The 27,824-nt window shown below is 41.6% G+C and overlaps 1 protein-coding gene and 1 non-coding gene across 5 annotated transcripts in view; one reads left to right on the forward strand and one right to left on the reverse strand.

The window, feature by feature from the left end:
* Positions 1-646: 646 nt before the first annotated feature.
* The window catches only part of LOC141773443 (LIM domain-binding protein 3-like), a 94,302-nt gene continuing 67,124 nt past the window's right edge, over positions 647-27,824 (forward strand). For all 4 annotated transcript variants that reach the window (XM_074645286.1, XM_074645283.1, XM_074645284.1 and 1 more), the window contains exons 1-3: positions 647-783; positions 1,103-1,232; positions 12,515-12,725. In XM_074645286.1, coding sequence (XP_074501387.1) covers positions 12,630-12,725 — 96 coding nt within the window. In that variant the 5' untranslated portion in view covers positions 647-783; positions 1,103-1,232; positions 12,515-12,629. The remainder of the gene's footprint in view (positions 784-1,102; positions 1,233-12,514; positions 12,726-27,824) is intronic.
* Positions 25,048-25,120, reverse strand: trnat-agu (transfer RNA threonine (anticodon AGU)). Its single transcript has one exon. It is a non-coding gene; the product is annotated as a tRNA-Thr (tRNA).

Genomic DNA, 27,824 nt, shown 5'->3' on the forward strand with positions numbered 1-27,824 from the left:
TACAGAGAAATACACAAAGTCCGTATTCAGAAATTGTGCGTTTGAAACAAGCCGTTAGGATTTCTGTCCATTTGTGATGTCACAAATATACAATATTTAGACCTTTACACGGTTTTAAACATAAGCATTCTAAATGTGTCTCAGTTTATTTCCTGTTGCAGTGTATGTTAATGACATCAGCTGACAGGAAGTAAACATGGACCCAAACTGTTGCCTAGCAATGCAATTCCATTGAAATGCATTGAAATGGAGTGTTTCAGACAGAGGAAGACAGTATGAGGAAAATAAAATATATTAAAGGTTTTTTGAACATTACAGCATGTAAATATGTTCTAGTAGAAACACAAAATACAAGTATGAACCTGAAGATGAACACGATATGGGACCTTTAAATCAGAAACTGAATTTTCCATTTTGTGACTGTGCTTCAAAAGAGGTTTATTTATCCTTATAAACTTATAAAAAGTAAATTCTGTTTATTTTAATTTTATTAATTAGAATTTATCAACAATTCATAAACATGTATTCATAACTCATCACTGTAAGTTATAAAGAAGAATGAGATCATTTGAACACAGTGGATGTCTTTCAGTTGTTCACCTGCGGTCTGTGAGTCTCCTGCCTCTTTAAATAAAAAACCCGCTAATGAAAATCCACCGTTAACGTTAACACCCCCCGGGCCGGGTACCGGAGCCGGATCCCCGGACCACCGCAGGCTGTACCGGTCGGTGTGTGACGGTTCACGGAGCTGTGAGGAGACAGACAGCGGCGACAGGTAGACAGGTAGGCTGCTGCTGCTGCTGCTGTGTGTGTTCACCTGTCTAACTGTTCCCACCTGTTGGTGCCCTGCGTGCCGCTACTCTCTAATCCCGACTTCATCTTCATGTCATCAGCCGGCAACAAGTGGCCCGGAGCACGGCACGGCTCACAGCTCCCTCAGCCCGGCTCTCAGCCCGGCTCACAGCTCTCTCAGCCCGGCTCTCAGCCCGGCTCACACCGGACACTTCCCCCGCTGGAGCTACCTACCGCTGTGTGTTTAGTTCTGAGGTCTGAAACGAACTCACAGGTTGAAAGTCTCATAGTAGGTTTGTTTTCCTCACAGGGGGAGCGCTGAGTTCCGCGCACGGAGCGGCCCTGCGGGGCGGAGCACGGAGCGGGAAGCAGCACGAGCAGCAGGAGCAGCAGGAGCAGCAGGTGGGCGGTGTCTGTCTGCGGAGCACCTGAGACACAAGGTGAACACAACTGTCTTCATGAATCAGATGGTGACATGTTCGTGTAGAGGAACACTGGCTGTGCAGTAATCAACAAACTACATCATGTGTTTAGTTGTTATCAGGGCTGAGAGTGGATTCAAATATTTAATCTTAATTAATTGCAAATTAATCACACATTTTTTATCTGTTCAAAATGTACCTTAAAGGGAGATTTGTTATGTATTTAATACTCTTATCAGTATGGGAGTGGGCAAGTATGCTGCTTTATGCAAATGTATGTATATGTTTTGTAATTTAAAAACAGTAGTCCAAATAAATTCATTCAATTTAAAATTCCTTTATAACTTTATAACTACATAGTTTCAGAAGTGATTTGAAATAAAAACAAAAATATGTTTAATAACTGCTTACTCTCATGCTGCACGATAAGAATCCGAATCAGCTTTATTGGCCAAGTATGTGAACACATACAAGGACTTTGCTCTCAATGTACCCACACAGAAATAGACATACAGCTAAAAGGATGGCAAAGCTGAGGAAGGTAAGACATAAACATTTAAGTACTATGTAGGTGAAAAAAGATAAACATATATATATATAAAAAGCATGTGTGTATGTTTATATATTAGGGCTGACCCATGTGTATATACATGTATGTGTATATGTGTATATATGTATATATTAGGGCGGAACGGTTCACAAAATTCACGGTTGGGTTCATATCACGGTTTTGGGTTCGGTTCGGTACATTTCTGTTACAGCGAGGAGGTCATGTTCTGATTTCAACATGCTTTTCATTTATTTGGCAAAAATAAGTTAACAAATGTTTGCCTTAACAAAAGTATGGCTACATAAAGAACATAAACACTTCTTCATTTTCAAATCTTAACCGAAAGAATAGTTCCTCTACAGTCATTAGTGCAAACAAAAAATACAGCTTTGTTATTTTCATATAAATATGATGTAATTATAGACTAAGGCCATCAACATTGATTGAAGCATGAGCTCAACCAGAACTATACTATAAGAAAAACAAAGAACAGTATAACATATGTCTCAATTCCCTGATTATCAGCTCTTAATTGAAAGACTAGTTTTTCCACTCAAAAAGTGCAGTATTTGGAGGAATACGGTTGGATTTCTGTACCACTGTGTCTGTTGGGAAATTACTGTTGCTTAAGTGTAGGGATGCACCGATACCGATACCAGTATCGGGTATCGGGTCCGATACTGTGCTCATGTACTAGTACTCGCAAAACGGCTCCGATACAACGGCACCGATACCACTTTACGGCACCGAGACGTTAACCTCTCGTCACCATCTTGTGGGTCTTATCACACGAGCTCACGCTCCACCTCCCCGATGGTGCGGTTGAGACGGGCTGGTCGTGTGACCCACCCCGCGGGGCCGGTTCCCACCTCAGCCGGCGCGTGCCAGCCCCTCACTTTTATTGCGCCACGGAGTTTTGCTTGCACCCTCTGAGCGCATGTGCTCCTTGGTCCGTGTTTCAAGACGGGTCGGGTGGGTCGCCGCTGACCCCTGGCGCCTTTTACGCGGGCCGAGCCCCGCCCTGGGGGCACGACGCGGACAGTCCGCCTCGGTGACACTTTGTCCAAATGGTTCATCATATTGGAAGTGTTGCCGCTAGCATAAACCACACGTGTTGCACAGTGCTTACACATTTGCCGTTTTATCCACAACTTTTTTTCCGTCATTTTCATGGTAACACTAATGCTCCCATACAGCAGAGCCAAACAATGCTGGTGGATCCTCTAACTGGACTTTACCGTGTCTACTCGCCATTTCCTAAACTGACTGACAGCCGCACTCACCACTTCATCTGTGCCAACTGAGAAGTTTTTTCCCCCGATAACTCTATTTGAAGTTTTTTTTTCTTTTCTGCGCATGTCTTTTTGACTAAAAACTGTGAGGCTGTTCCCCATTTCTAGTGTGACAACAAACTGTGCATGAAAAAAGGCACACAATCAGCCTCATAACTTATTTCAAATTAACCGAACAATTCATACACGACCCGAACCGTGTGCCGAACCGAATGGGTCGGATTTTTTACCTGAACTGTTCCATCCCTAGTGTATATAAACTGGGGGAAAAAAGTTCGGAAACTTGTGTTTGGTGGGTTATTTCTCTGTTGTATCAATGCTGATGGTCATTGTATTTTACATCTTTGGAAAGCCTGTTTATTTATCTTCACAATGATGTCCAACTTGTAAGGATCATGCATTTGTGGGATGAGCAGCACAGCTGATTATGTGGGTAGCGCCCAAGAAAAATGTTCCAAAATGCTCTGCCAATGGTAAACAGTGTATTCTCATAAGGCTACCAGGAAGCCTGCAATGACTGCCCTTCACCGTCAGGCCCGTTTGCGCTGGTGTCTACAACACAGACAATGGAACCTGAACATGTGGGGGAATGTCATGTTCAGTGATGAGTCCAGGTTCTGTCTGCCAAAGTTGGATGGCAGGGTCAAAGTATGGAGCAACGCGGAGAACGCTATGCTGATTGTTGCAACGATGCAGTAACAGCTTTTGGTGGGGTCAGTGTCGTGGTGGGGGGGGTGGGGGGCATCTCCCTCACTGGCAAAACAAGGCTTGTCATCATTGAAGGCCATCTCAATGCAGGGAGATATCGGGATGAGATTCTGCAGCCAGTGGCGATCCCATATCTCCACAATCTGGGACCTAACTTCATCCTCCAAGATGACAACGCTCGCCCCCACAGAGCCAGGGTTATCACAGACTACCTCCACAATGTGGGAGTAGAGAGAATGGAACGGCCTGCCAAGAGTCCACACCTCAACCCAATTCAACACTTGTGGGATCAGCTTGGGCGTGCTGTACGTGTTAGAGTGACCAACACAACCTCGTTGGCTGACCTGCAACGAATCCTGGTTGAGGAATGGAACGCCATCCCACAGCAACGTGTGACCAGGTTGGTGACCAGCATGAGGAGGAGGTGCCAGGCTGTTGTGGCTGCGTATGGATCCTCCACCGCTACTGAGGCTCCTGACGGTGTATTAAATTAATAAAGTGTAAAATAGACAAATACTTCTTGTTTGTTTCTTGTTACTGATAGAGAGTTCAATCATCCAATCCACCAAACAACTCAAAACAAGAGTCAACACCAACAGGACAATACACTGTTTACCATTGACAGAGCATTTTGGCAAATTTTTCTTGGGCGCTCCCCAAATAATCAGCTGTGCTGCTCATCCCACAAATACATGATCCTTACAAGTTGGACATCATTGTGAAGGTAAATAAACAGGCTTTCCAACCATGTAAAATACAATGACCATTAGCATTGTAACAACAGAGAAATAATCTACCAAACACAGGTTTCTGAACTTTTTTTCCCCCGTTTATAATTAATGTACAGTATATGTATATATAGTATACAGCAAACGAGTGATACCAACGTCGTTATACTATTGTCTCACAAGCTTTGTTAGAAGTTGGAACCGAATATCCGATATCTTCCACAGAGATAAACAAAACATTCATTTTGGAGCCGTCAACATTTTGAAATGATTAATTCACAGTCATAATTTTTTGAGGAAAAAACATACTTTTGTTTGGCACCTTTCTAAAAGCTCTGTAGATGTTTTTGTTTTGTTTTTTAAATGATTTGTCTACATAAAAAATTTTTATCAATGTAACCTTTAATGCATTAGTAATAATAATCTAATCATGTAATATATAATAGTATAACAGGGACAGGTAAGGGGCCATTTTTCTACTTTTAATACTTTAACTACATTTTCCTGATTATACTTCCATACTTTTACATCTTCAATGCTGGACTTTTACTTGTGATAGAGTATTTTTACAGTGGTATTCATACTTTTACTAAGTAAAGGATCAGAATATGTCCTCCACCACAGGGGGCACTAGTGCTAATTTAGACTGTAAGTATTGTTTTCAGTTCACGACATTTTGTAGATTCAAGTTTAGAAACTGAGTGAACTTGATGGCACGATGTGAGTCACTGCTCATAGAGAGCAGTGAGCAGAGGCAATACCATTCACAGCAGCTATATGAGAAGGGTGTTAAATACTTTGTGTGTTTGTGTGTGTGTGTGTGTGTGCGTGTGCGTGTAATGGAAGGGGAGAGTGGTCTGATAGTGGATCTCTCTCAGTATTAACAACACATAACTGACCTCAGAGCACTTGTGAATAGTCTGTCATTTTAAACAGCTTCTTAATTGAGCCGCCTTGTTAAGTTAAAGGTCAATTCAGTTCAGTCTGATACCCACAAACAGGAGTGTGCACGTCTCTGTGTCTGCTCAGGCCTTTGTCACATGGGTATATGATATTACGCTGTCGCATTTTTATTTTTTTATCAACTTTGGGCAGCTCCCTCTTTTTTCACCATAAATATGTTTGTATCCCTGATTACATATCCAGTGGTGGTTGATATTGTATGGCCGAAGGGCATGTGTTCATATAGTGTTTTTCTCTGGCAGAAAAGCCCTGGCAGGTCAAGGGCTGTCACAGTGGAGGAATTTCCCCTGCAGTAATAATGATTGGCTCAACAGGGAGATATGCAGTATTACTGCAATTAAAGCTTCAGTAGGCAGAATGTTTTTGGTATCATTTAGCAAAATTTTGTAATAACCTTTCAGCATATTGTAATTCAAGTGTTCTGAGAGAAAACTAGACTTCTGCACCTCCTCATGGCTCTGTTTTCAGGCTTTAAAGGTCCCATATTGTAAAAGGTGAGATTTTCATGTCTTTTATATTATAGAGCAGGTTTAAGTGCTATATAAATACTGTGAAAGTATCAAAACGCTCAATATACGGGGAAACACACACAGCCCGTATTCAGAAATTGTGTTTGAAACAAGCTGTCACAAATATACAATATTTAGACCTTTTACACAGTTTGAAACATAAACATTCTTAATGTGTCCCAGTTTATTTCCTTTTGCAGTGTATGTTAATGACATCAACTGACAGGAAGTAAACATGGACCCAAACTGTTGCCTAGCAACGCAATTCCGTTGCAATTCTGTTGAAATGCACTAAAACGGAGCGTTTCAGACAGAAGGTGAATACAGGTATATTCAGGCAGACAGTATGAGGAAAATAATGTTGTTGTTTTTTAACATTACAGCATGTCAACATGTTCTAATAGAAACACAAAATACAAGTATGAACCTGAAAATGAGCATGATATGGGACCTTTAAAAAATCTAGCCTGTGACGGGAGACTTTGGGCAATCACAGGTCATTTCAGAGAGAGAGAGCGTTCCTATTGGCTGTGCTCCGGCTAGTGGGCGGTGCTTAGTATTTCCTCAACTGATCTCAACAAACGTTCTCATTTTACAGCTAAACCGTGCACTACAAGATGTTTCTGAGAACATCTGAGGAGAGAAATAGGCATTACAGTAAAAGAATATTGATTCATATTTGATCAGCGCTGCCTAGTTTGGCCGTCTGATCGGAGTTTGTGAGTGATTGACAGCTGCTCAGAGACAGATCAGCTCTGACTGGTTGTTTTCCTCCGGTCTGTGAAATCTTGCAGATTCCGTTAGGAGCATCGGTTACCTGTGTCATGCACTACTGTCAGGATATATGACCGTTTTATAAAAATAACTTTTTTTAATCAATGCTACAGACTGTTCCTTTAAGTAGTGAAATCTTTACTATTTAAACTTAAAATCATTTTTGAGAAGTGTATTGGTGTATTGGTTGCACCCTGGGAAAGCTCTCACCATAAGATTCCTCCCTGTGACAAAGGTGTCTAAACTTAGCCGGTGATATAACAGGCTGAGCAGATCAGGCTGCTCTGGGATCAGCCTGTCAGTCTCTGCAGAGAAGCTGAGTTCCCCCCCTACAGACACATAGACAGAAACATATTACACACTTTGTAACTCAAACATATTTAGATGTTTTACATGTCGATATCATTAAATTATTTTCCAACCCATTAGTGACACTTGTTTACTAAAGTCAGGCTGCAGACGTGGACTTGGCCTGTGTCGCTGTGTCAGTCTTTTATTTTGAAAGGTGTCTTTGGTAGTGATGAACCTCCAGAGAATGATCAGCTGAATCAGCAGCTCCCCTCGGCTTCATGGAGCTTTATAGAGAGTTTCAGCTCATTGTTTATCTGTCCGGCCCACAACTTTACTGTTCTGGTTCACTGTCACCGCTCTCATAGTGTTGTGTTCAGAGAAAAAGCTGTAAAGTGGTATCGGTGCCGTTGTATCGGAGCCGTTTTGCGAGTACGAGTACGAGTACATGAGCACAGTATCGGACCCGATACCCGATACCGGTATCGGTATACCCGATACCGGTACCGGTATCGGTATCGGTGCATCCCTAGTATATTGCCTTACTTTTACTACTTGGGACTGGTCTGTTGTATGTAGGGTTCACTCTTGCTAGGAGAAATAAACAATAAAATAAACAGCCCACACCCAAAGGATACTCAGTTTGCATTCATATAAAACACAAAAAGGAGCACATTTTCACATTTGAGGAGCTGGGAACAAAAAAAAGTCTGTTATTTTTGTTGCATATGACGTAAACAAATCAATTCTATAATTTTCTGTCAATGGACTATTGAGGTAATTGACTAATTGTTTCAGCTCTACACTAATCAGTGTTGTTTTCAAGTGCATTGTTGGAAAGTTTGGAAATCAAAGAGAAAACTTTGTGAAATGAAGGCCAAAATCCGAATTTGGAAAGTGCTTCATGAGGTTGATAAATGAACAGAGAAATGCTTTTTATTAATATCATTATTCGTGGAAAATAAGATACACTTTGTCTTTGAAGAAAGGTTTATCTTCTAAGTTTCAGTTTAGGCATGGAAGACAACATGAACAAAACAAAACACAGGACAGTTCTGAAGGCTGAATCCAACTTCAATAACAACAGGGGTTATGGGTAGTGTAGTTGTATGTGAATTGGGTAACTTATATAACATAGAAATGTTTCTGTAGCCATTACATGAAACGTCACGCATGCTGACAGCTCAGCAGTGTGTGTGTGTGTGTGTGTGTGTCTGTCAGGGAATTCTCACCTGTTGTCAGCACCTGCCAAAATAAAAGCCCATTACCCTGACATACACCTGTTCCTCTACAGACAGAAGCTGTTTCTAGTTTGAATGCTGTCATCACTACTGCAAGATGTCTAACTTTAATTATTTATTTGTTCTTCATGTTCAGACTCAAACCAACAGTGAATGTATCTACTAACAAGCATCGTGTCTGTATCACAGACTGATATATCTTCTTCCTCTGGGCCATACTAGAGCTCCATTGTTGTCCAACAACTATTAAAATGCATCAGTGAGTAGGGATGTCACAATACCAGAAATGTAGTAGTCGATACCAATACCAGGGAATTTCCACGATTCTCGATACCAAATTCGACACCATGGTAAAAAAAAACATAAATCCCATGTAATGTGTACACGTGTCTATATATATCCTCAGATTTCAAGCAGTAGTTTAAAATCACTGACATGGTGACATTTCATTGGGTATAGGCTATCAGAGGTGGGACCAGGTCATTGTTTTGCAAGTCACAAGTAAGTTTCTAGTCTGTGAGGATCCATCTGGTGCTCAGTAACGTAAGTTAGTTCTTCATGCTTTTCTCCTGAAACCTGATTGAATGATATTGGATTGGTTCTAACTAAGTGGATCTGGGAGTTAAGTGTAAGATAATCAAATGTAACTCCCAATAACATTCACCAGAAATACAGAGTCCAGAGTTCAATAAAAAAAAAAAAAAAAAACTTTTCAGAGATTTAACAATAAGCAACAAAAGATAGAAATTCAGTTTGTTCAGTTCAGTTTTTTCCACACGAGTGAATCCTCTGCTCGAACATAGAGGATCTGTGGATCTCTGGATCTCGCTGCTGCATGGCGCTGTTGTGTGTGTGCGTGTGTGTGTGTGTCAAACTCCGACACACAGAGAGCAGAGGACAGAAGCAGCCGCATTTGGCGCTTGGCGGGTGTTAATTTCGTACCCTGCAGGCATCATACGGAACCGTCGGTACTGTAGAAAAAGAGTACCGTCACATTTTTTGAAATTTGGCATTGACTTGGTACCGAAGTATCAGTTCTCGTGACATCCCTAGCAGTGAGTCACACTGTTGCTCTGGGTGACATCTTCTTCCTTCATCAACATGAACACACACACTAGTTTATTTTGACTCAATCAAACATACACCGTCCCGCTGCCACAAATACTCACTAGAGCACCAAATGTGGATTCATCCGCTGCTGAAAATAGTCCCCAACAATGCACTATTTCCTCCTGTTTGTTTGATAAGAACTACTATACAGTGAGCAGCTGTTTTAGGAAATTACTGTGAATTTTTAAACAATGAGACTATATATTTGTGTTTTTTAAGATTTACGTTCTCAGTAGAAACCAGTGGGCTTTGAGCTGAGAGCCACAGACAGGACATCAGACAGTATTGAGACAATATGTTGTTGGTTTGACAGAAAATGATCTGCAACTATTTTAATAATGGAATCTTGGTTTCAGTCATTTTTCAAGCAAAATATTCTGTTTTTTGCTGCCTTTCAGTTTGGACTGTTGGACTAAATATAAACAAGCCATTTGAAATCGTCCTCTTGGCCATTTTTCACAATTTTCTGATGTTATGAACACAAAACTATGAACCAGTTACTCTAGAAAATAAAGAAGTTATTTTTTTATTTCACCTTTATTTATCCAGTATGAAATATCTTTTCCAAGGGGGTCCTGGCCAAGATGGCAGCATAAAAGTTTCACACATAAAAGTACAAATAACAGACTTTCACATAAAAATTTCATATAAAAGAGACAAGCAACAGACTTAAAACACACACCAATTACATCAAAGAGTTAAAGGTCCCATATCGTTCTCATTTTCAGGTTCATACTTGTATTTTGTTAACATGCTGTAATGTTAAAAAAAACAACTTTATTTTCCTCATACTGTCTGCCTGAACATACCTGTATTTACCGTCTGTCTGAAACGCTCCGTTTTAGTGCATTTCAACGGAATTGCAACGGAATTGCATTGCTAGGCAACAGTTTGGGTCCATGTTTACTTCCTGTCAGCTGATGTCATTCACATCCACTGCAACAGGAAATAAACTGGGACACATTTAGAATGTTTACGTTTAAAACTGTGAAATGGTCTAAATATTGTATATTTGTGACATCACAAATGGACAGAAATCCTAACGGCTTGTTTCAAATGCACAATTTCTGAATACGGGCTGTGTCTATTTCTCCGTATATTGAGCGTTTTGATAGTTTAACAGTATTTGTATAGGACTTAAACCTGCTTTATAATATGAAAGACATGAAAATCTCACTTTTTACAATATGGGACCTTTAACACTGTCATTCAGTACCAGGGCAGGTACAGTCACTGTTCAAATAGTCCTTAAACTTGTATTGCATGCTTCTAAAGTAACCTAGTTTAAAGTGTCTCTGTAGCTCACACCAAGAGGAGGGAGCAAAAACTTCAAAAGCACTTTCACCAAAAACAGTGATGGTTCTAGGAATGGTGTAGATAACGTGTGTGCATGATCGAAGGTTGCAGCTACTAATAACTGGGAGTCAGTATAGAACACAGATATGGAGGCAGTTCATGCAATACAGCCTTTTACAGTTACTATGTAAAATTGATCAAATAAACTAGGGCTGTCAAAGTTAACGCAATAATAATGTGTTAAAGGGACTGTTTGTAACTTCTTACACGTATAAATCACCTGGGTCGGTGTCCCATGTGCGCTCGCATATGCGCGCTCACATGTGGCTACGCTGTTCAGACAAGACTCCAACACAAACTACACGGAAGCACCAAAACCACAAAGTTCTATCTATTGTAGCCCGTCGGAGGACGCGAGGGAGACCGTAGCTTTGGTCTCCAGGGCCGGAGTCTCTGCTGTACTCTGCTCCTCTGCTCCTCTGCTCCTCTGCCTGACTGCTTGCCTTCATTCACTCGCTCCACTCTCACGTGCATGCGCGCGCACTCCACACTGCAGAAGAGTTAGTTTAGCTCTGAGAATATCTAGTGAATGTACAGTGGACGTTTGTGCAGAAATAACTGCTGCAGCTCCTCCAGACCAACAGAGGTTTCCCGTTTTTGGCGAGGAAAAACTGCCCTTTTTCAATCGGGTCCCTTGACCTCTGACCTCCAGATATGTGAATGTAAATGGGTTCTCTGGGTACCCACGAGTCTCCCCTTTACAGACATGCCCACTTTATTATAATCACATGCAGTTTGGGGCAAGTCATAGTCAAGTCAGCACACTGACACACTGACAGCTGTTGTTGCCTGTTGGGCTGCAGTTTGCCATGTTATGATTTGAGCATATTGTTTTATGCTAAATGCAGTACCTGTGAGGGTTTCTGGACAATATCTGTCATTGTTTTGTGTTGTTCATTGATTTACAATAATAAATATATTCATATATTTGAATAAAGCACCATATTTGACCACTCATGCCCATGTTGATAACAGTATTAACTACTTGACAAATCTCCCTTTAAGGTACATTTTGAACAGATCAAAAATGTGCCATTCATTTGCGATGAATTGTGATTAGATATTTTAAACTCTCTCCTATTTATTTAATTTTTTATAAATATAGAATAAATAGTTCAGTCCCACTGTTTGATCACCAGGCAGATCCAGTAGAGTAGGTTGTAGTTCAATGCCTTGCTGTAGGGAGCTTCAGCATTGATATACGGGCTAATTTGTACCTGCGACCTCTCCGTAATAACCCGTCTGCTGCTGACCTTTCAGCTATCGGAGCCACTTAACTCGTAGCGTTAGGTTTCGGCTTTTATCACCACGAAGATAATGAGACGTTTCCTGGCATCACCTCTGATTGGGTCCGAGGGAGACCCTGAGCGTAACGGGATGAGGGGGGTGAGGGGGTCTAGAAGAATCTGCTGGGTCTATATTGGCCCCCGTGAATCACGGCGAGCCTGGCATACCGGGTGTCCTCTTTCGCACCATATAAGTCCATCTCCCCTCCTTTTCCCTTCAACACCCCTGCCCCTGCCTCACCCTGCCTCACCCTGCCTCACCCCGCCTCACCCCCTCCACCCCCCCACAATGCAACAGTGCTATCTCTGGCTATTCTTAGGCTGTCACATCGGCTCCTCTGAGCAGGCAAGTCCTCTTCAGTCTCCTCTCTCAGCTTCTTCTTTCCTTCTCTCGCAGTTTCGGTTCGTTGATTTCACACAGTTTTTAATTTCATTTTCAGGTTTATTTCTTCATAATTTCACCTGTTTGAAATCTTTTTCTCTGTCACCTTTCAGAGGCTACTCGGCACCGGCCCTCCCTCCCATCCCTCCGGCAGCTGTGGGGTTTAAAAAAACAAATTGGTCAAATCGCCGTCGTACATTTCGGAGGATCTTCTAGTCGTCTGGAAGAATGAGCACCTACACTGTGTCGCTGCCCGGCCCCGGGCCCTGGGGCTTCAGGCTGCAGGGGGGGAAGGACTTCAACATGCCGCTGACCATCTCCAGGGTAAGAAACTTTTTTTTTAAATTTTTTTTTTTAAACACCTTTTTTTAGTGCAGGATTTTCTTTTTTTTTATCTCAACAGCAACACCTCCATCAGCAGGTACACCTGAGTTCAGACTGTCTGTCTGTGTCCTCAGTTTGGTTGAAGGACATGTGTCTCTTTTCTAAAAGTCAGCTAATTCTAATGCGACTTATGGCGATTATCCAAGGTATACTATCACGTTTCTAAATTCTTAAAAAGTTTTTATAACTTCAACAGTGAAAAAAAAGCAGTTTTATCAAGTCATTTTATTTTCTTAAAAACAAGTGAAAGAAATCTGTTGGTGCAGTGAGAATATCTCAACCTATTTCTAATGGAAATAAGGTGATTTGAGGAATTTTCTATCTATTTTCTATATGTATCTTGAAACATAAAAGATGGAGGCGAGGCGTCCTGGTGGACATACGGTTTAAGACGCTGGTCATGTAATCCAAACGTCCCTGCTGGAGTTTTGCAGAGGACCTTTGTTGCATGTACTCATTTCCTGTCATCTCTCTTCTATCCACTATCAAAATAAAATAGCCCCAAAAATACTTTCAAGAAAGAATAAGGCAGCTTTGTTTGTTTAGCACCTGTCAAACTATTTCAAGTGCTTTACATAAGACGAAGAAATACATTAGAACGTCATTTAAAAGGAAAATTAAATCAATTAAAATCAGACTAAGGCAGGTTGCCGCACTGGAAATTAGGAAAATTAAATTTGATTTTAGAAAATAACAAACAAAGTGCTGGAAACACATTTGAATTCTCTTACTACACTGGAAGATTTGTTCACTTGTTTTGGGAAAATAACGATTTGAAGGACTCTGTTCCAGACATTAATTATTTTGATAAGGAAGAGATTTTTTTTGCATTGTTTTGTTGATTTGTCTGCAATTCAAAATCAGCTTGCAGAAACTTGGAAATGTATTTTTATTTTTGTCAAAATGTGTTTATTGCATAGATTTATTGAAATCAGTGAAATAAATGTGCATTTTTCACAGAGAGGTAGTGTAACTTAAACTATAAGCAGTTCACAATTTTCAAGTCTCTGCAAGTTGATTTTCATACTTTACTGAACAGAGAAGGAAATAAAACACATGCAACAATACAGGAAATATGGTATCCTTTGGGAAACAGAGGTATAGTCCTTTAAATCTGCTCTGGGAACCTGAAACTGCAGTTTTTCTGTCACTTGCTTCCTGCTTCATGTTGAACGATTGTTTCCGTCCTTTTTCTGTTACGTGAGGATGGTTTTGATAATAAAGTGTGATTTGCTGGATCACATGTGAAGCCTGTCATGGTGAGACCTGCGGGGTGAGACCTGCGGGGTGAGACCTGCGGGGTGAGACGTGCAGGGTGAGACGTGCGGGGTGAGACGTGCGGGGTGAGACGTGCGGGGTGAGACCTGCGGGGTGAGACCTGCGGGGTGAGACCTGCGGGGTGAGACCTGCGGGGTGAGACGTGTGGGGTGAGACCTGCAGGGTGAGACGTGTGGGGGGCGTGACGGCTGCCAGGATTTGTCAGGGAGGTCGAAAGCAGAGCCGGAGGCCTAAAACTGGAGCTGGTGTTGGTTTCACAGCCTCGTCTCTCTGAATAGAGCAGAGACAGAGAGAGAAAACACTCCTCCACCTCTCCTCTCTGAATCTGCTGCATGTGTTGTCAGGATGCTGTGATCCTTGACCTTTGACCTTCTCTCTGTTGGCTGCTTGTTGGTGATTCATGCTCGTTCTGCGAGCTGCTCTGGGTAACTGAGGAATTTATATTCTGTTTGCTTTTCCATCACATTAAAAATGTCCGTGCTGCTGCTGTCGGGCACGCTCGTGACCGGCTGCAGATCTGTGCAGAGAGTAGACGTTTCATGTTGATTGGGAAGAAGATCTGCAGATCTTCAAGGTTTTTGATAACTCTTGCAAGAAAATAGAAAAAGGCAAAATGAACTTTGGGGGAGTTGGTGGTTTATTGAGATGCAGGATGTGACGTGATGTTACAGAACACATTGGAAGGTTATCGAGCATATGACACCACTGACACATTGATGTGGACTGTTTATCAATTCTTGTGTTTGTATCTTCTCCAGGGTTGACTTGTTATTGGACAATTTTAAACAAAAAAGGAAAGGAAAATATACCTAAAATGTTTAATTGTTTAATGTACAAAATGTCAGGAAAATGTTTTCCAACAATTTCTCATAGCCCAAGATGATGTCTTCAAATGACTGGTTTTGACCAACAGTCCAAAACCCCAAAATATTCAGTTTACTATGACATAAAACAGAGAAAAGCAGTAAATCATTAGGAGTGGGAAACAAATTGATTCACCTATGTATCGCGTTTTTTTCATGTTTTTTTTTTCAAATTTGAAATAGATTTTTTGAATGCCCGAATCGATATATTTGCTTAATTTGAGTCTATGCGGAGGTAGAAGGAAGTTACCGCTTTTATTGTTGTAGTCTGAGTAACGTGACATCATATCCGTTCCGTATCCGTCAACCAAAACAAACCTCAGCAAGCCGAAACGAGAAAGTAGACGTGGCGGGTCCTCATGGATACGACCTGCACCCTCACATTTTAAATCCAGCGTGGTAAACACTACACATCCAGTAAAGGATGGAAACACTTTGGGTTTCACACATTACCAGGAAAAGCAGAGCTAGACATCACGGCTAAAGCTGCATGCTAACTCTGTCACGGACAGGAAAGGTGGGGACATCAACAAGTTGTCTGAGAATAAAACAGTCCAGTAATTGGAGAAAAACGGCAGGAGGGGGAGTTGACATGGATGTTCATATCTCCAAGTACTATAATATTGGCAGAGGTTGTACAAAATGCTAAGAAATGGTTATACATCTGAAAAACGAAGGATGGGTTTGGTTTGGGTGGTCGGTAGATGAGAAGTGTCGTCACGGGGAAAGGGGGCTTACATTTAAATGCCAGGCATTCAAAAGAAGACAGCTCAAACAGGGCCAGAGGGGACAAATCCAAATCACTGCGGTAGATGACTGATAGACCGCCACCACGACCTGTGCTGTGGGCTTTCTGGAGGTAACAATAGCCAAGGGGACAGGTCTCATTCAGAACAGAAAAGACATCTGGTTGATGCCAGGTTTCCGAACTAAACAGTTCAATTTGAATCTTAGATGGAGCAGCGAGTCTCTGTATTTGCCGAAGTAGACTGAAATCCACTCCACCTACTGCTAAACAGCATAATATAAAAACACACAGAAGTACACGAAATACTAGTAGTATGTTTAAATTAATTGATTTTGTGAGGACCAATTATACAGTGTGATCACACACAAAGTGTCAGTCTGCCTCCAAATGGACATTTGTACTCAGATATATTCTGTTACATGTCATTTCCAAAAGGTCAAGAAGGAACTCCCTCAAAGGAGTCCAAGAAAGCTCTTAATACTACCACTGGTGGAAGAAGTACCCCGAAAAGTAGTAATACCACAGTTTAGAAATACTTTGTTACAAGTAAAAGTCCTGGATTCAAGTAAACACATCGAAAGGAAGTACCAAAAGTAAAAGTACTCATTATGCGGAATGGCCCATTTCAGAATAATATGTATTATAATATTGGATTATAATTATTGATGCATTAATGTTTTCATCACTTTAATGTTACAGCTGGTAAAGCTGGAGCTCATTTTATTTACTTTATATACTGGATGGTTTAATCTATAATAACACATCATCATTTAGTAGTTTATATGTGTTGTATTTATGATCTGAAACTGCAAAGTAATTAAAGCTTTGAAATGAAAGTAGTAAAGTAAAAAGTTCAATATTAACCTCTTAAATGTAACAGCGTAGAAATACAGTAATATAAAATATAATTACTCAAGTAAAGTACCTCAAAATTGTACTTAGTACACTAATTAAGTAAACGTACTTGGTTCTATTCCACCACTGTGTATGACTAATCTCCCCAGGAGCTTCACAGCAGCCTACTGCTCCTAAGGATGGGTTAAATGCAGAGGTCAAATGTCATGTATGAACCTGTATGTATGTATGTACTGTATATGATGATTCTAACTAGGGATGCTAATTTTGAAAAAGGTTCTTAACCGATAACCGACCCTCGTTAACTGATTATTAACCGTTAACCGACAAGATTTGTGCCTCTCATGCAGCGGTGTACCAGCTGCAGGAGCACAACAGATATTCGTTGACGGGAGCATATTTGTCCACTCCCATGTTGATAAGAGTATTAACTTCTTGACAAATCTTCCTTTAAGGTACATTTTGAACAGATAAAAAATGTGCGATTAATCACGATTAATTATTGATCTATGCGATAATTATTTTTAATCGATTGGCAGACCTAGTTACATTTTTTTTTAATCTATACTGTAACTACTACAGATACTGTGACTGCAGCTAGTACTACTACATAGATAACTGGAGCAGTAAACATTCATAAAAGATCAGTCGAGTATTGATTAGATCAGAATGAGCTGATCATCTGTCTCCAGGCAGAGACTTTTGGCTTCACGTCACGCTGAACCCAATACAATGACATACGGCAGCTGTTCACAACCCCCTCCCCCACACACACACACACACACACACACACAGAAACAGCTGACGAGGAGCTTCCCCTCTGTCTCTATCTGTGGTTCATGGTATTCCATGACATCATCACACGGTCATGTTGGAAGACAAACAGCTGTTAACTGGTCAGCAAACGTCACATGACAAGATAAATGTTGAATGGACGTTTGAAGGTTCCATTTAAGTGGAGATCTGCAAAATGAAATGTGAAGTAATGTGTGTTTCCATCCTCTACAGTGGTGGAGGAAGTATTCAGATCCTCTACTTCAGTAAAAATACAAATACCACACTGTGAAAAATACTCTGTTACAGTATTTCAAATGTTACTACGCGACCGGCTCTAGGTCGGCTTAGAAAGGCTCGGGGCGACGGTGGCCCGCGGCCGCAGCTTTACAGCGCTCCCCGCCCGAACCTCGCCGCACCGTGGACAAAGGGCTTGTTGCGTCCTCTCTCTCCGCCGGGGACAGCTCCCTGCTCCCGCTGCGACTGTCGACCGGGGCAGACTGTTTTCAGTGCGCCCCAACCGCGCCATGCCGCCAGATCGGGGCTTGGCCCGTGTAAAAGGCGCCAGGGGTCTGCGGCGATGTCGGCAACCCACCGGACCCGTCTTGAAACACGGACCAAAGATACGCACGCACGAGTCAGAGGGTTCAAGCAAAACCCCGTGGCTCAATGAAAGTGAGGGCCGGTGCGCGCCGGCTGAGGTGGGATCCCGCCCCAGCAGGGTTGGGCACAACACCATGAAGTGTTTCTGAGCCGTCTTGCGAGTACGAGTACATGAGCACAGTATTGGACCCGATACCCGATACTGGTATCGGTATCGGTGCATCCCTAATTTCAACGGCGATTAAGGAAAATCTTAAATGTCAAAATATTCAATTGAAGTAATAAACATGAACTTTATTGACCTTTTATTAAATAACACTGCTGTAATATCAATAATGCGAGTAGGATTACGTGCAAGCAGCATCTGTGTTGACAGAGTTGCTGCTGAATCACCATTGATGTTAAAAATGCCCATTTCAAAGAATTTATTCAACAAAGGTAATATATTTAACAACTTGTGATAGCATAATAATCATTTCATACAGACTACAGTACTGTGAGAAGCATACATTTTGTTGAAATGTACATTTTCGCTGCTCTAGTCATCTCCCCTCTCAAGCTGCAGTCGGATCTGGAGCTTCCCCTCCGGGCGCTGTGGGCGCACGGTGCGCACCTCACAAACTGACTGAAATCTCACAGGAACAAATGGTGGAGGTCTCTGACTCTGTCGGGAATGAAAGAGGGGGAACTGAAGATGACACACATGGAAATGATATGCACGATCTGGAAGTATTTAGTCAGCGATCGGCGAAAAAATGTCATCTGTACGGAACGTGGTTAGTGTACAGAATATAGTTAGTGTACGTTTTGTGATTTCTTGGAAAAAACGCTCCATTTGTCAGTGATGTGACTGCCTGAGAGAATATGTATTAATCACCACACCCAACGATGTGTATGCAGTGCACAAGACCTAGTCAATAATTTATTCATTGCACTTTTGGCATGAAAATATAAGTCCCAAAGACGTTTACTGTATTTTGTTGATTTAAATCATTTAAAAATACTCCCTCTGCCTCTGATTTGTACTTTTTGTACTGTGTGTGTGTGTGTGTGTACTTGTTCTCATGACAAATGAGGACAATTCTATGATAACACACCTTCAATATCAGGACGCTGGGAAAAATGAGGACATTTTTGGCGTCCTCATTTTTCTGAGCCCTTCTAGAGCCTCCGTAGCAATAAAATCAGGTTTGAGCAAAATATAGCCTGAGACAAAATCTCAACAGATGGATGTATTCGTAGAAGCATGGCTCGGAAATACTTTGATTCCCAGCTCACTAGGACCTTGGGGAAGGCACGTCCCCATTTGTCACGTTTTTTTCAAAAGTCCTGATATTGTCTATAAACACGTATGTATGTGTGTGTGTGCGTGTATGTTAATCATTACATCTTCGGGTGAAGACTTGGTTTAAGGTTAGGTTTAGGCTAAGGTTAGGGATGGGTAAGGATTAGGCAGCTTGGTTAGGGTTGTGGTAAATCTCCAGAAAGTGAGTATAAGTCAATCTAATGTCCTCTAAAGTGATGGAAACACAACATGTGTGTTACAGAAAAGCCTGTTAGTCATACATAAATCTGCTTTCACTACAAATAAACCCAATGACAGAAATAAACACCAGCCCACACACACACACACACACACAATTCCTGAGCTTTGTTGGATAAGATATCTCCATCTCAGTGTGTGGTGCCATGTGGTGCTAATCTGCCGTCAGTATGACAACAGACGCGCTCGCTGAATTGGATTTACGCTGTGTTTCCTGGCACTGACGGCTTTTATGACGGTTGCCAGAGAGTTTCTGGATGAGCGAGGGGCCGGCAGATGCTTTCCCATCATCCCTCTGGGCTCGGTGGTTCATTGTCTCCTCAGGTTCAGGTCCAGAGCAGCAGATTAACAGACAGATGAGAGTGAATCAGTCCCAATCTGCTGCTCCATCAGCATTTGATTTACAGTATGAACAGTACAATCAGCTCTGTTCATGTGCATATATGGATGGAGATGGATGCTGAACAATATTTAGGTGGATGTTTTGGTTTTTATTTTGGATGCACCAATACCGATACCAGTATCGGGTATCGGGTCCGATACTGTGCTCATGTACTCGTACTCACAAAACGGTTCCGATACAACGGCACCGATACCACTTTACAGCAGCGCGACATTAACCTCACGTCACCATCTTTCGGGTCCTCGTGCTCCACCTCCCCGACGGTGCGGGAGAGACATTGGTGCGCCCGACCCCGCTGGGCCGGGATCCCACCTCAGCCGGCGTGCGCAGGCCCTAACTTTCATTGTGCCACGGGGTTTTGCTTGCAACCTCTGACTCGCGCGTGCGTTAGACTCCATGTTCCATGTTTCAAGACGGGTCGGGTGGGTTGCCGACATCGCCGCAGACCCGTGGCGCCTTTTACGTGGGCCGCTGCACAACCATGTCGACAGTCGCACCGGGAGCAGAGAGCCCCGTCACGGTGCGGCGAGGTCCGGGCGAGGAGCGCTGTAAAGCTGCGGCCGCGGGCCACCTTCGCCCCGAGACTTTCCAAGCCGGCATAGAGCCGGTCACGGCGCACAACCTCGTATGCGGGACTCCCCAGCCTGCCGTGTGTCGCTCACACCCTCCAGCTGGCTGTTAACGAGGGTCTTTTGGCACAGAGAAGTACTCGTATCGGTACTCGGTATCGGCGAGTACCCAAATGTAAGTACTTGTACTCGGTCTGAAAAAAAGTGGTATCGGTGCATCCCTAGTTTCTATCAGTCAATTTATTTTCTTTAGGATAACTATTAGATATTTTATGTTTTTCTTCATGTTCGCACTCAAACCAACAGTGAATGTATCTACTAACAAGCATTGTGTCTGTATCACAGTCTGATATATCTTCTTCCTCTGTGCCGTAGTAGAGCTCCATTGTTGTCCAACAACTATTAAAACACATCAGTGAGTCACACTGTTGCTCTGGGTGACATCTTCTTCCTTCATCACCATGAACGCACGCACTAGTTTATTTTGACTCACATACATACACCGTCCCGCTGCCACAAATACTCACTAGAGCACCAAATGTGGATTCATCCTCTGCTGAAAATAGTCCCCAACAAATGCACGTTTTCCTCTTCTCTTTTTAAACAATGGCCTTTCTCAAACCTACACCCTCTTCCTACCTACTTCCACTCCGTTCGCGCGTTCGCTCGGAGGGTCCACCATATTAAGTGCCATCCCAAACGCGGGTTATATACCTTCAACAGCAAGCCTGCATCGATGCCATCATACTGGGCACGTGCAACAGCGTTTTGTGCTTGTCGTGGAACATGCTCCGTTCAGATGTAGTTCCGTGCAACTACCCGTAAAAAAGTAAACTGCTCAAACTAAGATACAGATGTTACAAATTCAAGGTTACATGCAGACGTGTTCATTTGATTGTAAAGTGTTGTATAAAGACATAAACCAAGCAGCTCATAAACATTTATTTTTAGTTTCTCTGTATATTGCATATTCTTTTATTCTTAACACTGTGAACCTGCACATCCCCTAGAATATATATATATATATATTTTTTTTTTATTTTTTTTTTTTTTTAATTGTAATCCTATTTTTTTTTATATTTTCTTTTATTCTATATTTATGTTTTTTTGTTTATGCAGCAAATTCCTTGTATGTGAAAACCTACTTGGTAATAAACTGGATTCTGATTCAGATTTGTCTCTATCTGCCACCTCACTGCCCACACTGTTACTTATGTATCTTATTATTAATGTTGCGTATAACAGTTGCCACTTGATACGAAACCATAGTCACAAAATGTTACGACAGTTCTGTCCCAAAGCTTGCCACTGTATTTATACTCTACACTTTAAAGAAGGGTGCTTCATTCAGCTGTGTTTGGATCCAATCATGGGATCTGCAGACAATAAGAAAAATCAAGAATAACAGCACACTTACACTTTAAGAATAAGCTCCTTAAACATGCAGGCGGTAAGGTTTCCACAGCTCCTGTAGCACTATACGTGACAAAAACATGCCGATGTGGATTAATTAGTACTCGTCCAATTAATGGTCGCGACAAAACAGAGACACGGCTCTTTGTGTGTTTATCCCAAACAGATTTAAATTCATTTGGCTGATATTTGGTTGACAAATCTCTTGGCTTAGATAGTCTGAGTTAACATGAGCTAGTTCCAATGTTGGGAGTTTCAAATGCCATCATGGAGGCTGCAGCTTTGAATGTGGAAAGTTGCTACTTTAAAAAAAAAGAAGAAAAATCCCACACGGTCTTCACATTTTAAAAATGACTTCTCTCACTCATTAAGACGTGGACGTCCTCAGATGTCCTGGCAGGTTTTCGTGGTCTCTTGGTTTCTTCTTTCTGACCTGATGGATGTTCAGAAAACTATATTAATTACTTTCCCATATTTCTCAACTCTGCAATAAAGCAGACTGACATTTTCCTTGAAGAGCCGACTGAAATGTCAGGTGTGCTCTGAGGTTGTCGTGCAGGCGGATGAGAACTGAAGAGTTTGTGGATATGAAAGAAACACTCAAAAGAATAAAGAATATGAGGAGAGTTCATGGATTCAGACTTTTTCATGTAATTTCTGTAGAACAGTTTAGAGCTGCATCTCTACAATTGTGCTGCTTTATTTTTCTAGCTGTCACAATTAAATATAAAATAATAAGATAAATAATAGATGAAATGTTTTTAAGAGTCCCCTGCCACTGAACGACAAACTCATTTTAAATTCAACCATCACATTCATTTCTTTGTGACTGCATTTTCAAATTATTTCGTTCACATAATCCTTTAAAAAAATCCCACTCTGTAGACATTTGTGCTCAGTTTGTCGTCCAACTTGTATCCTCTGCTTCAGCGTACAGTTGAGCGTCGCTCTGAGTTGTTTAAATAGAGTTTTACAGTCTGTGTGAAAGCCGAGCTCTCGGTAACTGGACTCCTGCTGTAACACATGGTGCTGACTCAGCTCTCAGTGAGCTCCTGATCCCACTGCGTCCTGCTACAGATCAGGGGATCCCAAACTGTTACATATCAGGGAACCCCTTAGTAGGATCCATGAGTGATCTGGATTTTCTGAGATATCAGGACAATTACTGGCCTACTGGGTACATTTCCAGGGGCCCAAGGAGTCAGGGGGCCTCCAGCTGGGCCAGAGCCTCAGTTTGAAATGACTGTTAACATTTCTTGTGGAAAAGTTAAAGGGGACATATTATGAAAAACTCACTTTTTCAGTGCTTGTTTACATCCATTTGGGTATCTGGAGTGCCTACCAACCCACAAACTGTGAAATAAGACAACCCAGTCAGTGTTCTGTGGGCTGTCTAGATCATAAAACATGTGATTCAACAAGCCATTCACGATGTGGCTCCCCTTCCTATGCCACATGCAGGCTCATTAGAATATACTGCCCACAGCTTGAGAACTAGCTTTGCAAAGGTGCACCATAGTTTTCTTGTAAGCCAATCAGAGCAGACTGGGCTTTTTCAGGAGGGGCTCTTAAATAGGAGACAGGCGCTAAAACGGAGCGTTTCAGACAGAGGGTGAATACAGGCATATTCAGACAGACAGTATGAGAAAAATAATGTGTTTTTTATAACATTAAAGTATATAAACTTGTTCTAGTAGAAACCCAAATTACACGTATGAACCTGAAAATTAGCAAAATATGTCCCCTTTAATCCAACAACCACAACAAGATGCAAAATGACCACAAAGAGATACAAAATTACTTCAAAAAGATGTAAAACAACTATAAAGTGACTCAAAATTACCATAAAGAAATGCTAGATGACTACAGAGACGAAAAACGACTTCAAAGAGATGCCAAATGACCACAAAGAGATGCAAAATGACTACAGAGAGATGTAAAACAACTACCAATGCAAAACGATTTCAAAGTGATGCCAAATGACCACAAAGACATACAAAATTACTGTAAAGAGATGCTGAACAACTACAAATGCAAAATGACTACAAATAGTCGCTAATAGACTTCTAAGAGTCGCTAAATACCAACACTACCAATGCAAAACCATTTCAAAATGATGCCAAATGACCACAAAGAGACACAACACAACTACAATTTCAAAATTATTTCAAAGTGATGCAAAATTACCACAAAGAGAAGCAAAACAACTTCAAACGCTAAACGACCACAAAGAGAGTTGCTAAACAGCTACAAAGGAATGCAAAATGACTAATAATAGACTCAAAACAACCACAAAGAGATGCAAAATGACCTCAAAGAGATACAAAACAATCACAAAGACATGCAAAATTATTACAAAGAGACGCAAAACAACTACAAAGAAATGCAAAACAAGTACAAATGCAAAACGACCACAAAGAGACCACAAATCTAATATGTACAAACGGCTACAAAATGGTAAATGGACTTGCACTATAGAGCGCTTTTCTAGTCTTCCGACCACTCAAAGCGCTTTACACTACATGTCAGCATTCACCCATTCATGGCAGAGGCTGCCGTGCAAGATGCCAATAACCGGAGCAGCCGGAGATTGAACTTTGCTTCCACAAGTTGTTCTTGTCACTGCTCCTACAGCATCTGGACATGTGTACTATAGCAGCAGCACGCTGAGGCCTGCAGACTGGCAGTGAGCGTCTGTGGCTGCTGACAGGCAGAAGGCTGTTTTTAGCCTCTGAAGGTCACACACACACACACACACACACCTTATCATTTCTTCTTCTACTGTTACAGACTTACACGCACACAGTTCTACTGTTACAGACCTACAGTGTCACTGCCGTCGGGTCAGACTCCATCACGTAATGAACGTAGAATTTCACATTCTCAACTTTTGTCAAGAAAATTGTCCATCAGATCCTGTAAACTTGGTTATATGTTGAAAATCGAGTCGTTGTGGTGTTAACTTAGGAAGCGTGTGTCGTGTATGTGGGTCAGTGTGAATGGCTCCGAGGGAAGTGGGCCACTCTGCAGCCTCAACAGGCCTCACATTGTTCAAGCTCAGTGGGACAAACTCTCTAAACAATTGTTCACTTTAATCCAACCGGTTGTGATGAAATAATCTGGAAGCTGAGTGACCCTGAATTCAGCTTGAGTCAGCAAACAGGAGGCTTTAGCATGATGCAAGCTAGTTTTATGTAGGAAGTGATCTGATTGAGGCACTGCTGGGATTGAACCCAGGATATCCTGTTTACTAGACAGGCGCTTTAACCAGCTAAGCCACAGCACCTCTATGAATGGCCTTTTCTCTAATATTAAAGCACCAATCATATCAAAGCCATTTCTGAACTGAAATGATGAGGATGTTACAGACCCTGAAGCTTATAGGCAGAATGTTTTTGGCGTCATTGGGCAAAGATTTCATAATAATCTTTCAGCATATTGTAATTCAAGTGTTCTGAGAGAAAACTAGACTTCTGCTCCTCCTCATGGCTCTGTTTTCAGGCTTTAGAAAATCTAGCCTTTGAGTGGAGACTTTGACCAATCACAGGTCATTTCAGAGAGAGAGCGTTCCTATTGGCTGTGCTCCGGCTGCTGGGCGGTGCTTGGTATTTCTTCAACTGTTCTCAACATGGCTGCCGGGTCACAAACTTTCTCATTTTACAGCTAAACAGTACACTACAAGATGATTCTGAAAACATTTTACATGAGAAATAGGCATTACAGTAACAGAATATTGATTCATATTTGATCAGCGCTGCCTAGTTTGAGTGTTTAGTCGCAGTTCGTGAGTGATTGACAGCCGGTCAGATACGGCAGCTGGACGGAAGACTCCAGATCAGCTCTTACTGCTTGTTTTCCTCCAGTCTGTGAAATCTTGCAGATGCCATTATAGGAGCACCGGAGGACACCGGAGTAATGAGAAAATTTTGTTCTAAAATTACCTGAAAAGAGACACTGATTATGTTTTTGAGATTGAGAGTATTTTTTTAATTTTTCTCTGAATTTTCACAGTAAAACATTCTTATCACGGTTCAGATCTGTTTATAGAAAGCATCAGTTTACTTGAGTTCATAAATGATACTGTGGCTTAGTAGGTTAAAGAGCCTGTCTCATCAACAGCTTGGGTTCAAATCCCAGCAGTGCCTCAATAAGAAGAGCATTCTGTGAACAACTTAAACTGTAGAAGGGAGTGTGAGGACAGTTTTCTAGAAAAAATATTCTCATTTGTCTTAAAATGAAAGGAAACAACACAGAGAAGATGAATGAAAAGAAAATGAGACAATATTCTTCTAGAAAAATGTCACAAAGTATTCATGCTAGAACTACAGTTACACAGACTGCTTTCATGGACAAGGCACTGCTGGAATTTGAACCCAGGATCTTCTGCCAAAACTTTCTTGAGCAAAACAGACCTGCATGTAGACGTAAATGACGGTGGCAGTTTGCCCCAATAGCACCATATTGCAGCACATGAGTGGCTGAAATCATCGTTTCTATTAGTCAGTTAGTCAGTCAATATGATTCAATCGATTAAAATATTTATTCACGATTAATCAAATGATTGTCCATTGTTAATCGCATATTTTTGTATCTGTTCAAAATGTACCTTAAAGGTCACCTATTATGCAAAATGCACTTTTCCATGTCTTTTAAACATCAATATCTGTCCCCAGTGTGTCTACAGGCCACCATAGTATCATAAAAGACCATCCTCTCTCTTTTTCTCCTCCTCCGTTTGTCCGGAAATGGGTGCAGAAAAAAAAAGCGCTTTTTTCCTTGTATCCTGACGTCATTAGAGAATGCAAGTCACGTGAGGGTTTCCTGGTCGAACCAGAGAGAACCTTCAGTATCTGACCCCGGCCCACAGCGCGTCACTGTCTCTCCTCCTCAACCGAACTTGAGCAAAGTAGCTCCTACAGTTAGTCTGCAAGAACCAGCAGAACAGGCTTCATGTACTCCCATCATCTAAATATAACATGTTCTTTCACAAAGGCTTTATGTAATTACACTGTTTAAACAGATGATATTTATATATTATATATATTTGATGTCATGCATGTAGCAGAATACAGGTAGTAAATAGTGACTTGTAAGCAACACAACACATTTCTGTTTCACAGTCAAACTTTATTTGAGTAGACAGATGACAATATTAATTATTCACAGCATTTGTAATCATCTCACCTGCAGTTATGTTAACATGGTACAGGAGAAAGTCTTCAGCTCTGGTAAACTATGGTAAGCTAAGCTCCGGTGGTCTGTAGTCATGGTAACACAGAGACAGCTCCTACTGTAAATAATATACCATTACTCTGATCTTCCATACATTTATCTTTTAGCAGAAATAATGAACTGACTACTGTTTCACATCTTCTATTTTCCACCCTGATGGTCGCTGTGTTTACACACCGTGTCATAGCGGTAGCATGTAGCTAACCCGTTAGCATGTAGCTACATGCTACCGGGTTAGCTACATGCTACCGGGTTAGCTTTGTATCTCCATGTAAACAGAGCCATCTGCTCTCAGCTGTCTGCTCTCCTCTGGGATGATTCTGTCGGTCATTTCTCACAGATGGATCTGTAAAGACAGACGTAAAACAGAGTGTATGTTTACGGTTTACAGAGTTGATGCATGAGGTAAACACTGAGCTAACTAACAGAGATATAAATAGTATTATTTACCTGAGAGAAACCGTCAGGAAAACCTTGAATCTGGACCGCAGATGTTCATCATGTGTCGCCGATTTCTGATCAGATTCCTCCGGTAACGTGCGCTGGGTGAAGTTTCTGGTTTATAAACTTTAAAGTGGTTTATAAACTTTATTCTAGCTGCTATCTCTCCACTCGAGAGAGAGAGAGAGAGAGCTTCTCCGGGAGGGAGGGGGAGGGTGACGCTGTTGTTGAGGACGTTTGATTGACAGAAAACGCTGACCAATCAGAGCAGAGTGGGAGGAGACAGAGGCTACAGACACAGAAATCAGCACTTTTGG

The sequence above is a fragment of the Sebastes fasciatus genome, chromosome 9 (assembly GCF_043250625.1).
Source record: "Sebastes fasciatus isolate fSebFas1 chromosome 9, fSebFas1.pri, whole genome shotgun sequence".
NCBI classification, from domain to species: Eukaryota; Metazoa; Chordata; class Actinopteri; order Perciformes; family Sebastidae; genus Sebastes; species Sebastes fasciatus.